At 39.3% G+C, this 15,019-nt stretch overlaps 1 protein-coding gene across 4 annotated transcripts in view; it reads right to left on the bottom strand.

The window, feature by feature from the left end:
- SHROOM2 (shroom family member 2) overlaps positions 1–15,019 on the bottom strand; it is a 124,866-nt gene that overhangs the window by 16,562 nt on the left and 93,285 nt on the right. For 3 of the 4 annotated variants that reach the window (XM_064646584.1, XM_064646585.1, XM_064646586.1), the window contains one exon: positions 1,519–2,268. In XM_064646584.1, coding sequence (XP_064502654.1) covers positions 1,519–2,268 — 750 coding nt within the window. Of the gene's footprint in view, positions 1–1,518; positions 2,269–3,845; positions 3,895–8,949; positions 9,121–15,019 lie in introns of those variants that run through there. The other variant, XM_064646587.1, reaches the window with a different exon arrangement.

Raw genomic sequence — 15,019 nt, 5'->3', positions numbered from 1 at the left:
TGGGTTCTGCACACTGCCACTATTTCCCTGCACCACACTGTTCTACCTAAAATGCTGCAGGAAATCCTGCACACTCACCCACTTAGGCCCGCTGATAAACAAGACACCTTTCTTAAAGAAGAGTACCCAGCTCCATGCTGATGACATCAAACATTAGCTGTCCACAGCATGCAAACTAGCATGTCCAAAAGCTCATATGCAAGGAGACAGCAGAAATAATAAGCTCAATCAGATTAAATGTATATTAAGGTAAATCTACTTAACATATTTTAAACATATGAAATAAGAATTTTAAATGTTATCAGAAGATTTGCAGGGTAAATATATTATAATTTAGATATGGGCATACAATTAGGTATACCTCAGTGCTCATTTCAACATTAAAGCTTAGCAAAAAGGAAGGATAAATACAATCAGCTTTCTATGCATCCTTAGTAGTTATTCATAAAGCAATACATTAAGGAAGTCAAAGCAATACCTTAAGGAAGTTATTACTGTCAGCTACCTTAGCATATGGATGCTAGGGTTCACATGACATGTTGCACTTTTCATTATAAATTACATTATTACTTCATGTTAAAAATGCAACAGGATGAAACCTCATTTTTTCATCCAGTCATAAAAGGAAAAACATCAAGGCCTGCTTAGGAAAAAAAAAAAGTGATTCATGTCTTCTATGTCATAAGGCACGTTGGAAAACAGTATGATTGAGTCTGTTCAACCATTTACAATAGATTAAAGTTACACCAACTACTTTTTCTCAGAGAAGCAACCTCTGCATGAATTCAGCTCAGAGGCTTTGTTTTCATTCTTTAACCATGAATTATAGTGCTGAAAAATTTAAAACCAAGATTCCTTAGCTTCCTGGAAGAGTTTGTTATCTTGCGGGAGAATAACCTTTCATGATGTTAGCAGCATATGACAGACACAGCAACCAATTAATTTCAGTTGGTTTGTCTACTTCTGAGTTTATCTTGCGCTGAGTCTTCAGTCCATGTCAACACAAAATGCTGCGGACCCCTTCACAGACTACCCAGAGTACCACATTTCATTGTAAAAGTAACATAAAAACAGTCATGATTTGGCAGTGTATGTTACTGTGTGTGTTTTCAAAACAGATGTTCACCCAAAGCATCCAGCTTCCCTTCTCACATCTGCTTTGTCCCTACACGGATTCATATTTATATACAGACTCGGGTAGGGGAAATGATAACAGGTAATCTTCTGATTTTGCCTGGACTTACAGTGGAAAATCCTTTAGAATCCCCCACTCGCATTTTCTACTATCAGCTGTAACAACTGAGCAGTAGCAGTCAACCAAAGAAACCATGAACCAGTTGAAGGACATAAATGGCATCAATTGCAATTTCACACAAGTCTTTGTTCTCTTTAGGACATGCTGCAATGGCTCACACAATGAACTTGAAGGATGTGTAAAGAAAATTAACAGACAACCATTAATGAGGTCTAACTGGCCAAAAAGTGTTAATAAAACAATAAAGGAGTTACATCTAGTACCTGGCTGGGTTGTCATCCTGTACAGACACAGGAGGTTTATCAGTGAGCTTCTGTGGTGCAAACTGGGGAGAAGGGGACCTTGATGACTCCATGCCAGGATTTTGAAGATATCGATACTTGGAAGACTCAGACCTAAGGTTAGTTTTTTCTTCTAAGTGCTGACAAACATTCTCTGTGGATGACACTTGCTGGAGCTGCTGTGGGTTAGCACTTTTCAGTTTTCCATTGAAAGCTGCAGGACTCTGAGAGAGAGAGGAGTGACTAGCAAAGACTTCAGCAGAGCTGGGGGATGAGGACAGAAAGGGCTGGCTGACTGCTGCCAGCAGAGATTCAGAAGAGGTGCCAAGCGATGGTGCAGAATTATCTGGTCGCCTGTATTTATCTATTTTAGGTGGTGGTGGCCTCTGAGGAGCAGGTCCACGCTTCTTGTTCAGCAGCAACGGCTCTATCCTATGGTTTTCCTCTCCTTTGCCCCGGGACAGATAGGAGTGGTTCTCGTTCAAGGGCTGTGGCTCAGAGCAGGTGAGATGAGGCAGGCTACGATCTTTGCTCTTCTCGCTCACGTTTTCCTGAGAGTATCGGTAATCACTGGGCAATGTCCCAGACCTGCCCCGACTCTCATGAGGCAGAACTGCAGGTTCTTGCACATACAAAGGTCTGACAGATGCCTTCCACTTGTGGTCTAAATTCTGGTCCAGCTGATCCCTTTTCTCTTGTGAGTTTTCCCTTAGGGCCCCAGTGTCAGCTTGCCTAGAGAAAAGAACACATTGTTAGTATGCTGCTGATTTACTTCCTTCGGAGCAAGGCCACCACTCCAACCCAGGAAGCTTGAACATCGAGATCACATCCAACATTTAACACCAATTCCTCCAATCTATGGTAATTGTACAGCACAAAAACATCCTCTCATGTATGGGAACACACAGTGTACCTAATCTAATGTGATGAGTCTAAACATAATGTCAGGTTGAATTAGGGTATGGAGCACCACAGGACATGACACAACCTTCAGGTAAACTGAGGCGCTGCAGTGTGCATGGCTTAGTCAAATGCACAGCACACCTCCTGTGGCACAGTCAAATGTCCAGATGTTGGTAGAAAATAAAGCTGTCTCCAGAAGAGAAATCCTAATACTAAAATTTAATTCTCTTTTTGCTCCGGAGTCAGTAACAAAGCGTGGAAAACAAGTTTCTTACCTAAGTGCAAAATTAATTACTCCAGTGTAATTTTTAATGAGAATTTTTAAATGTGAATTGAAAATCATGAACTTTAATTATGAATCTGGAGGTTGAATTTTTGTATAACTGCTGAAAAATGAACCAAGTGCAAACAAAATGTTTGCTAAAGCTAAAAAACTGGAAAATGGAAAATGAGTATCTCCTGAAACTAAGGTAGAAAAGGAAATTTAGAAAGGATAGTATTTTCCTTATTTTAAACTTGAACCTCTTTTACCCTGTCAGCACAAATGACAAACAATAGCCAAAAAGGCCTTATCTTAAAAATACTTCTGGGTTTATTCTAATTTTACACACTCTACTTCTCCAGTCAGGAAATAGGCTTTTGCAGCTCCAAGCTTGTACTCTGCCACAAAACCGGTAGTACATTTGTGCTCACCAGATAAAGACAAATTGGGAAAGAAATAGAAGTTGGTTCAGACAATTTCAAGTCATCTGACAAATTCAGAGTCAATTCTGTTTTACAAATCAGTATTTACTGAATCCTATTTTAACACTAGATGAAGGACAGTTTTGTGCAGTAAAAAATTATATAAATGGCCATAAAGACAACGCTATTCAGATTTGGTTGTGTGGCATTAAAAGAGTCAGCTGGTCTCCCCTAGTGAGTTCAATGTAAACAGAACCAGGCCTGTAAATAGCTCCACTAATTTTAATGGAAATATTTACCAGATGAAGATTGCAGGCCTAAAGTATGAAATATTGTGTTATAACCAGTATTTTTCATTGTCAACATAACCCATGAAGAGCACAATTTTCTTCTAGTTAACCCATGCAAAAATTCTTCAGGCCTCCCTATTCATCTTCACATCCATAAGCCATAACATAAGACCGGGTAACAGATGCACTCAGGTGCACACAAGAATCAAGGGCATGGCATGAAATGTCTCAAAGACATCAATCACATGCATTACCTCAGCCAATTTGCAAAGTATACTATGAATTTTGCATGCAGATTGGGAGTGGGAGTGCTGGTGGAAGCAAACAGAACAGAGTACATCACTGATCTGACACATCTGCATATCCAAAACATGTAACCAATATATTGGTACATACATATATATATATACATAAATATATATATAATATTACCCTGGCTCAGAAGCAATGAATGCTTCAGTAGTCCTGTCACCTTCCAAAACTGAGCAAAAGGAAATAAAGAATTACAGCAGAGAGAAATTCAGAGATGCCGCATTTGCAAACATGGAGATACAGTTCAGAGATTACACTCGTGTCTTCATATAGCTTCCACAAAATTAATCAAAAGTTTTGCAGTGCCACAGATAACAGGTCTGAGGAAAAGTGGTAGCTACATTCAACACTGTGAGTGGGTCCTCATGCAAAACATGCTTATCACATTATTTTGGAGAGATTCAAGCTTACTGTCCAGAAAGGAGGAAAAGAAAACAAGCTTCAAGCCCCAGGAGAACACAGTGGCAAGAACCTGTAAAGGTGTTACATTATTATCAATACCAAGAAGTCCACTAAGCTGCTTTACATCTGTTGGTGCATCATGTAATAATATGCCCAGAATACAGCTGGTTTGGAAATGAGGCTCATAGGATTATGCAAGGATAACATACCACTGAAAGGAATTTATCATTTATAACCAAGCATCACAAAGTGAGAAAGAACAGTTTTAAGTAATCTGAAAATATGACAATTGACTTAATTACTATTTTCATTTTAGATAACAAACCAGTCAACATCAAAAACATTAAACTCTTAGTCATCTTCAAACCCAAATCTCCCCCATCCCCATAATACAATGCCACAATTTCCCAAATGCAAGAGCCTTTGTGAAGCAACAGAACTGGGAAAGCTCACACCACGTTCTTCACCCCTGGCACACCACGACATTACAGCTTTGACTGTCAGACAACTTACACCGCTCAGCCTGGACTGCAAAGGAAGTGTAATTAAGAGTCTTTGTTGATACAAAGTGATATTCACTAAGGGTGAGTCTAGTACAGGAGTCTAACATGAACCTTTTTTACTGCATCTGCTTTTGGTATTTAGCTATAGGAGCCTCCATATCTAAATGGTGGAGGGCAGAAAACCAATGTATGCTTTTAACTGAAAAGAAGGCATTGCTTCATTACACAAACCAGTCCTCCACATTTTTGAGAATCTCTCATTTAGAAAAGGGCTCAGCATTCCCAGAGGGGGTCTGTGTGGAGAGACAAGAGGCTCTGCACTCATGGGCCAGGTAAGCATGGGAAGACCTCTGCTCTGTAGCTCACATGTTTCACACAATGGCCACAGTCACCCAGCACAACACCACTTACTGCCATGGGGGTGGGAATGTGCATCTCCATACTGGCACTAAGTATCTCCTATCTAAACGGACAAGTACATCTCTCTGTTTCCTTCTGGCTCCATTAGCCTGGGGCATGCACGCTCAAGATCCCAAAAAAACACTAAGCTGGGAAAAAAAACCTCCAAAGTCTCATCCCCAGTCTGTACACCCCCAGGCTCCCAAGCAATAATACAACAGGTTATTCTAACAAACCAGAGACAGGTAACAGTAATGTAAGGTTTTACATGAAAGTTAAACTATATATATGTACACATACACACACACGTTAATAGGAGCCTGCCAGTGGAGTCAATGAGCAATTACAAAAATGAATCATTATGTATAGATGCCTATCAGAAGAATAACATTTTTGGTTGCCATAAAAAACAACCCCAAACCACTTCCTTCATTTGCCCCATACTCAGGATTTGACTAAATCTAGACAGAGGTAGAATGATTTGATTGAATGTCATACCTCAATAAATGAAAGTGACTTCAATCAACTATATGTGTCTGATTCTTATCTGTCTGATTTACAATTTCTTGACAATGCTTCAGGCCAACCCAAACAGTGCCACAAGACACTCCAACTTCAAAATAGTAGACTAGATAAGCTTTGCAAAAATGCATTAGCCAACATTTGAAAAATGTATCATTTGTTAAAGACCTGACCCCTGTGCAAAAGTTTCACCATAAAACATAAGTACAGTTATGTAAGCAACAATGTGTCCTGCACTAACTCACTGGCAAAAGAGAGCAAATGGAGTGGCTGTTTCTCATTTAACTTAAATTCCTTCTCAAGAACTACAAGCTACATTGGAAAAAGGCCTTCATCTTCATACCTGAGTATGACTCCTCCATAAAAGTCCTCACCATACAATAACAAAAACGCCCTCAAAATCAAGGCCAAAGTTTTGCAGTCCCTTTAGAGTGACCTCATGCAGGTATTTTGCCAGAAGAGGCTGTCTCCTTGTTAGGCCATTTTGAGTTTTGTCTTCCCACTCTCTCCATTGTACTAGCAGTACAACTGTACAGCCCCATATAAAACTGGATCAAGGACCTGACCTGGCTTGAAACAGATAATTATATGGCTTAAAGCAATTGTGAAATACTGTCTTTGCATAAGACAAAATCCTGTTCATAAGCACAACCCTTGCCAATGTCACTTTTTCAGCTATAAACTTTATGTGCTGAAACTATGTTTTCATTGTGTATTTGCCTGGCACTTGGCACAGTGGGATCCAAAAGCACTTCTGCAATGGTCTGCAAAAATGGGTAGTTTCTTCTAAACAGTATAGGTCTGCTTGAAACAACAACATAGGTTTTCCTACAATTTCAGAAACTTGAAAGATTCAAAGGCATCAGTTCCCCTAAGAGGTGGCAGCTGGAAGCCAAGGGGGATATGCTGGGCTATCTCAGGTCTCACTAGACACCTGTGTTTAGCCAACTGTTTAGCCATCTTAGAATCACACTCAAGTTCTCTACGGATTATAACTTGAGTCAGCACTTCACTTGCATGAAGACATCTCACTTTTATTAGGTATCTCAATCCTCATCTGAGTCCCACATGTCTTTTTCTTTTAGAGGCTCCAGGACCCCAAAGGTTTTAAAGCCCTTAAATTGGCTTCAATATTGCAATGCCAAGGAGACACTGACAGTACACCACCACAATGAAGAAACCCAATACTGGGGTAATTATATTACCAGTGGTTCATTTTTCTGATGAACACTCTATCTACTATCACTACTGAGCCAGTACAGCACACACTACTCATCAGGTAGTGACACATGAAGCATATTCCAAAGATTCTAAATGATAACTTGGGCTATGAAACTAGTTAGAAATCTTCAAAGACAAATGCAAAGAATAAAGGACCCTCTATAAACCAGGTAATTTAATGACCATGATGGCTGTACCCTAACAGTCATGCACAGCACATAAGCCACTACAAAGAAGTAGAGCTGTTCACTGCCTTGGTCTGAAGAGACAGATGATGGCAACTACCATTTGAGATGCACTACTGAAGCAAACGGTCCTAAACCCAAAGCATGTGCTAAGATGAAAACAATAATGAATGCTGAATGATGAGAGAATGCTTTCTCTCTCTCAAGAAAGAAAGAAAGAAAGAAAAAAAGAAAAAAGGCCTGATATACTTCAGAAGACAACTGAAGGTACAAAACCAGCAAGATATTTCACAAAGTATATCCCATGGCACATCACTGTTACACCACAACACGTTTATCATGATGCGAGTCCTGGTTTTTCAGTTCTGTCTGTGAATGCCTGTTACCATTATCTGCCTCAATGGCAGCTATCTGTTTAGTCAGTTACACTAAATACAGCTTAGTTGTTGCACCCAATGTGATAAAGCAAAGTGTCACTCTAGCTTAACAACCCCTGCATTATCACCTGGCTTTATCACAGAGGGAAATATGATAACAGACGCTGCTTGCCAGTCCCTCAATCCCACCAGAATTTCTCTCCTCTCCTGCCTGCATGGCAACATACACATGGCAATGTTTTCATCTCTCATTCTCTCTCTCTAAAAATGTTACCCCTCTCCCCATGAAAATCAGAAATAAATTCAACAGACCCACTCTAATTCTGCACTACCTAAACAAAGTTATGTTGATGGATAGATGTAGGCCAGTCAGTCATGGGTAACAGCAAAAGACATGGACCCACAATAAAAATCAAATCCAATTAAAATTAAATTTCTTAGAGCAGCACAGGGGCCTTTATGCAGAAGGAAAGAATCTTGTGGGAAAGGGCAGAGGGAGGGATGTTTTCCTTTCCTTAGTTCAGAACACAAAAGCCCCTCCTCCATTCTGTTGCACATCAAAAATAAATGATAAAAGATAAAGCAAGTAGGAATACAGCCATAAAAATTATCTATTGCATGCCTGTCCTAGCACACAGGGGATTACCTGCATGGAATTAAAATGACTTCTGCTCACTTAAGTCAACCAGTTAATGTGTTCTGTACTCACACACCAAATTCAATCATCAGAATATCCCAACAGCATAACGAGAGCCATCATATTACACAAATGGCAACCATTGCAGAGACAAAAGACAATACTTTCCAACACTGCTAAACAAGGAAATCACAGTCACATTAAAAAAAGGTCAAGGAAGAATGATTGTTTTATCAATTTACTAAAAAACCCCCTACATTCCAGTCGTCATTCCTTTGATTCTTTTTCATCTATTTTTTTTCCTCATATGTTGTTGCTATTTCTTGTTGCTACTGAAAACAGCTGCTTGCAGCTGAACAAAAATTAGGTAACAGAAGAAAAGCTATAAAATGAAACACTGTGAATAACAGCTAGGTCACCTGGGTTTCTCAGGCAAGCACAAAATGAACACAGCTCATCTCTAAAGGAAAAAAAATCCTAAACCAGTTATTTAAATTAATTAGCATGCATATGCACACATTTCAATAGCCATCTTTTCACTCAGAGCCACACTCACCGCTTGCTTCCAATAGTCACAACCAATTCTCTTACACTCCCAGCTAATAGCTCCTGCTGCTGTGGAAAAGGTCTTCGTGCAAGCCTGCGCTCACAGTAACAGGCTTGCCAGGAAAATAACAAGATGAAAAGCTCTCGCACCACCCCTAGCCGAGAGGAACCCCGAGCCTGGCACCCTGAGCCACAACAACGGCACTGCAGCCCTCAGTCCAGAAAACAAGTATTTTCGAAAGGCACTGCCTTCTAATTCCAGTGTGCATGATGCCAACTGTGAAAACAAAAGCTGCTAAAAACAGCGCATGTGTGCGAGCATATGCACACAGAGCATCTTAGCTGGTTTTAACTCACGTTTTTTCCCCCTATTCTCCCAACCCATCAGCAAACAGAGCAGTCGATTACACTAGGCAAAATAAAATCTTGTACCACGCATTGCATCGTTTCTAATTTGCTACCGTAGCTTCTGCTGATAGGGACAGAAGATGCAGCCTGTGCTCAAAGACCTGAAGAACAAAAGAAATACTGTATGAATTAATATTGCTAATTTCTGTTCAGAGCTGACCAAAAAAGGTAAATAAGGCACACACTTCTCTCACGCTTTAACACTAAAGACAAGACAATCTTACCAGGATTTACAGCTTTTTACCCATATTCACTGGATATGTGAGCTTTGCATCCTTGCAAACGTGCCAGCCAGTCTGAAAGCCTCGCAGAACTGAATCTGTCTCAACCTCTGCGTCTCATTTACTGTAACACAGAGGATTTTCAAAGCCATGCCTCACAACAGCTGGCTTGTTTTTGCCTGCTTCCTATGATTGACAAGTTCATACAAGCTCCGTCAACTTTAACCTTGATAAGTGAAGGCTTAGTCTGTATTGTATGTTACATCACCAGAAACTTCTGACCTCAGGGAAAAGATCTCAGAGACTTCAAAGCTTTTCCTTTCCCCCACCCCCACCCCTGGATTTGGTTATTAAAAAAACCCAAAAAACTATAAAATTTAAAAGTCTTTTATTTTTAAGTGTTTTTCTTCTCATTTGTGAAAATCATGATCCACAAGTTTTAAATATTTACAATGATTTTAAAAGCTCAGTGTGTTACTAGGCTCTTTTCTGAACAATGTTCAAATAACCAAGTCTTTAATTTTAGAAGAGAGTCTTCATCAACAGCCCTCCAGCTTCAATTTTTTTGCATGTGTTGTGTGTACAGGCGTTCTCTCTTGCAGGAGATTCTGCAGGGAAAGAACTAAATGCTTTCATGCTCCATGAGCAAATTGCCACCCCCACACTCCATCTTTAGAAACCAAAAGCATCGTGGCCTTCATCAGAGCAAAGCTCAAGATCCTCTCATTTTTTCTGCAAGAACACACTAAAGACTTAATAGAAAAGCTGTGGATGAGGCTTTAATATGTATTAAAAGATCATTTTAAAGATGACCACTTTAAGAGGAAAATGTTATTTAAACTGCATGCAAAATAACAGAGCAGTTAATAACCTCCTTTAAAATTTTTCTGCCTCCCAAAGCTGCCTATTTGATTTCAAGAGAGAGAGAGAGAATGACTTAAAGAAAACACACCCGTTTACACAATACAACACAACTGGTTAAGAGACTGTAGCAAGTCTGGTTGGCCTATGAAGAGAAATGGAAGTTATAGCTGTCATGTTACTTTTTAGCACAAAACTTCACTCAAATTTACTGGCATAAACAGCCTCCTGCGTGACAGCAAATCATAACCATGCTGCCTAAGGGCTTATAGCAGAAAGTGAACATTTCACAGGCTAGCTTTTAGTACCAGAACACCATAAAGCCACTCCATATGTCAGAAACATACAGACTGCCCCACTGAGGAGACAAATCAGTCACCTATTTCCAATGATGCCTTTCATTGAATAAGGGAAAATAAAATCTACAATATATCAGCATACAATACATCAACAATATCTACAATACATCAACTACAGGAGACTATATCTTACATTATGTCTTATCTCCCTACTCAACTGTAATCATTAACAGGGCCATAAGAATATAGCTGGCTTTCAAGCAATGCAACAAAAAAAGTACGTCTTTAGATGGTTTTCATTCTAATCTTCTTTACAGGGAAAGCAGTAAAATCAAACCAGAACACAAAAATGAACTACTCTGTTTCTCTCTCCACAAACTTTTTTGTGTGCTGTTCCTTTCACTCACTCCCAATTTCAGTAGCTTCAGAATCATGTTTAGGACTTCTTCCAGCTTCGCATTCTTGGAAACACATTTAGGGGCAGGGGAAGAAACTTTCTATAAGAAGAAACTACTCTCCAACACTTCCTTTTATCAGCCCATGATGGCCTCATATACCCCCAGCTGTCACTGCATGCACAGTGGAGAACAGATGTGCCAGGAGCAATTAAGCAAAAGTAACTTTCCTCCGTAATAGGAAGCTGGAAGTAGAAAAGAGAGGATCTATGAGGTGGGGTGGCCACCTTCAAGTTTAGAAATGGGTATTCAAAACTCAGCTAACAAAGGTAGAGGGAGAATCCACACTTTCAAGCGTGCAGAGAATGAGCAAATTGGATGGGGGAGAAACAGGGCTGCATTACTGTAGCTACTGTAAACCAAGCACAGGCTTTGGAGGCATTCCAGCACCCATTTAATGAGATCCAGCAGCTGCTGGTGAGCCAGAGCGGAGCATCACACCAACCTGCAGGATGAACACCTGACAGCCCCTGGGATGAGTGCTGCCAGGAGACCGAGGAACGGGGAGGCAATGGCAGGAGCCTGCAAGTTTTAACACTCTCATTTAGCCGCAACCAACCCCAAATCCTGAAATAATGCATTTGTGATGCTTTGAAGAACCACACATCTCTCAGCTCAAGCAGCCTGAAAGTTTTAAAATGGACAACAAGAGGAAGAAAAAGACTTCAAGTGGGACAATATATCATGTGACTTCTGCCTTGACCCTGAGGCATGAGAAGAATCTGGTCCAAAACTTTGCTACTTGGAGAACTACCCTGTGCCAGTGGCTATATGTATTTAGATAAATCGTTCTTGAAAGATCAAGCATCCACACTGTGGTATTTAATTTTGAAAAGGGCATTTACATACATGAGATGAATATTTTTAAAAAGAACAAGCCAGATGGTATAATGCTAAGAGATAACATGCAACTGAAGATAAAATATATGAAACTCAGGGAAAATGTGTAACACTTACCAAAACACCCGACCACTCTTTTCTTTCCCACTTGCTGTTCCCTCCAAAGGTTGAATTAAACAGAAATTAAAAGGACATCCACCAATGAACTAAAGTCCTACCCAAATGAGGAAAATCCACAACTAATCAAACTAATCTAGCAAACCAGATACATAAACAAAATAAGATAAAAAAAGCTTAAGAAAAAAAAAAGAAAGAAAAAGCTGACATACAAATTCTTAAGGATGTTAGAACAAAAAAAAAAAGAAAAAACCCCACTGTTTCAAACACAGGTATCTGTTTCAAACAGACTATAGGGACAAAAGTACAGTTGTAAGAATACAAAGCAAATAAGGCCACAGCAAAAAATGGACATGGACTCCCCTTCACACCTCCATGAGCAAAGAATGGCCTATGCAGGAATCATTCTCAGATGCTGCGCACCACTGAAAGTGGGTAGTCATGAGTTACCTGGACTATATGATAATTACCCGAAACTTCCATATGAAACTGCTGAAATAGTAGCTGTGATGCACAACTGATACTTGGGCAACTGCTTGAGTAAAGTGACACCTGCAATATTTGGGGAGGGAATGTGTGAGGGTGCTGAAGAGACAGAATGAAAGAAAGCAAGAATAAAAATATTCATTATGAATCTGCAGAACTTCAGAACCATAAGCTTAACATCTAAATTAAGGAAAGAAGTAGAAATTTTATAAAGAGATTCTGCAGCTGCACTAACTAGTGCATAAAAATGACGAAGAATAATTTGGGCAGAAAAGTTGTGTCTTGGATGCATTAATAATCTTAGAGTCACTACACATATGGATAACAGTGATCTAGATGACAGAGACTTCAGATTTTTAGATGATTCTATAAAAGAAAATTAAAATTTTTCCTCATCAGAGATTTTTAAAAATTTCACTGTCGTGAGATAAAGTCCTCATATGCCTCATCACATCATTCACAGAACTGGTTAGATCCAGATGATTTACAAAAGGGGTGAAAAACAAGGTGGAAAGAGTTGCTGCTATGAGAAAATTATTCTGAGTAATAAAGACACAAAACTAAGAGTTCCTATCATTGAACAAATGGGCCATAAAACAAAGATGAAATTCAGATTTAATAAATGCAAAGTAACACACAGGACAGCTTTTCCTGTACTTCACCCACAGATACAATGCTGTATAAGTGAAATTACTGCTATGCAAGAAGGAAAAGCTGAATTTCACAAACTGTTCTATGAACATATCTCTGTACTTCACAGCAGTAAAAAAAACCAAAACCAACCAACAAAATAAAACAAATAAAATAAAATAAATAAAACAAAGCTGAAAGACGGACAGACTAACAGAGGCTGGACAAGATACCCAGCAGTATGGCTCCTCCTTTGCCCTGGTTTTATGTTCCCCAAGCATCTCCTACTGGTTCAGTCAGAAAAAGAAAACCTGCCTAGGCAGACCTTGGTCTGTGTTCTTAAGCATCAACATCCATCAACTTCCATCATGTACCAGTGATTCAATGTTACACTGTCTCAAAGCATGATATTTATTTAACTATCTGTTATTAGTCAGTCACATAGAGCTAGTACTGGAAAGACATAGTGGTTCATGGAAATGAAACTTGTACTATTTACAAGTACTCACAGAAATCTAAGGAAGATGGAAGCTGACAGGGTACTTCTCATATATGAATAGATGCTGTTGGACTCTCTCTCCTCTGTGTGCATAGGAAGAGCCACAGTAGTATTTTCCCGTTTTCAGAATAGAAACTTTGTAATAGCCCAGATTGTATTGCATCATTGCCAGATGACACATAAAATGACATAACTGGAAAAAAACCTGGTCTGAAAGATGCCTTAATAATCCTTATCTCATAATAAAGAAATGTTAAGGACATGGACCTGCTGGAACACATCCAGAGGAGGTGTGTAGTCATAGGACAAGGGGTAATGGCTTTAAACTGAGAAAGGAGAGATTTAGAATAGATTTTAGGAAGAAATTTTTTACTGTGAGGGTGGTGAGGTACGGGTACAGATTGCCCAGAGAAGCTGTTGATGCCCCATCCCCAGAAGTGTCAAGATCAGGTTGGATAGGCCTTTGGAAGTGGAAGATCTAGTGGAAGATATTCTTGTCCATGGCAGGGGAGTTGGAACTACATTGGTCTTTAAGGTCCCTTCCAACCCAAGCCACTCTCTGATTCTAATGTAAACAAAAGGCTTCAGGAGCTCACATACTTGAAGTCTTTATTAATAGCAAAGAGTCTGTGAGCATGGACATTGGCTCTTCTGCACTTCCTTCAGATGACAACAAATAGCTGCACACAACTTACTGGAAAGGGAAAACTGCGATTTTTAAATTTTTTTTTATTTCCAACTTTATGCAAGAAGACATTTTCACATGCAAATTCATTACTGTTAGCAATTCAGATATCTGAAGCATTACTTCAATCAAACTGGTATGTTCTGGCTACACAAAAAGCATGTTTTCTTCTCCCTTTAACTCAATAACTAACCTTCCTCAAACAAGAGCACTTAAACATTTAAATAGTCCTTATTTTATTAAAACTGATTTAAAAAAGAGAACACATCACTTTAAAAGCTCTTGAATAAAATGAACATAGAAATTGACAGTACACTGCACATTAGCTAAAAAAAATTACGCACTTTTATAATTTATTTTCTACAAAATAGTACTTGTTAGGTCATTCCATACTTAACAAGCTGATATTTATTTGCTCTAGAAGAATTAATGTGAAAAATTACATCAGTTGTAGGTGAAGTGTAGAGAATTTAGACTTTTTTTGCAACATAAAATATTGAAGGTTGTTAACAAATGCATGAAATGTTTGCCAAAGTAATTTTTTCACTGATTTCTAAAGAAGCAGTTGCACAAGATCATACTATTTCTTCCTCATGAGGAAAAGGGAAAAGGGTGAAAACATTTTCCTTACATAGTTCCAGCAATGTCTTTGTAAGTCCTGCCATGACTGAGACATACTTGCCTAGCAATGTTCATTCCAGAAGAACTTCTCAATTTGACTGTAACAATGTATATAAAGTAAATGACATAAATGAGTAAAGTAACCTCATGAAGTTCAACAGGGCCAAGTGCCAGGTCGTGCACCTGAGTCAGGGCAATCCCAAGCACAAGTACAAGTTGAGAATGGATCAAGACTAGCCCTGGAGAGAAAGACTTGGGGGTGTTTGTGGATGAAAAGCTCAATAATGACTCTGCAATGTGCACTCCCAGCCCAGGAAGCCAAACGTGCCCTGGGCTGCATCACCAGCAGCGTGGCCAGCAGGGTAAGGGAGGGGATTCTT

This window comes from Pseudopipra pipra, chromosome 2 (assembly GCF_036250125.1).
Source record: "Pseudopipra pipra isolate bDixPip1 chromosome 2, bDixPip1.hap1, whole genome shotgun sequence".
In the NCBI taxonomy this organism is placed as follows: Eukaryota; Metazoa; Chordata; class Aves; order Passeriformes; family Pipridae; genus Pseudopipra; species Pseudopipra pipra.
Note: the sequence above shows the minus strand (reverse complement) of the source record. Positions and strands in the feature narration are given on the sequence as shown.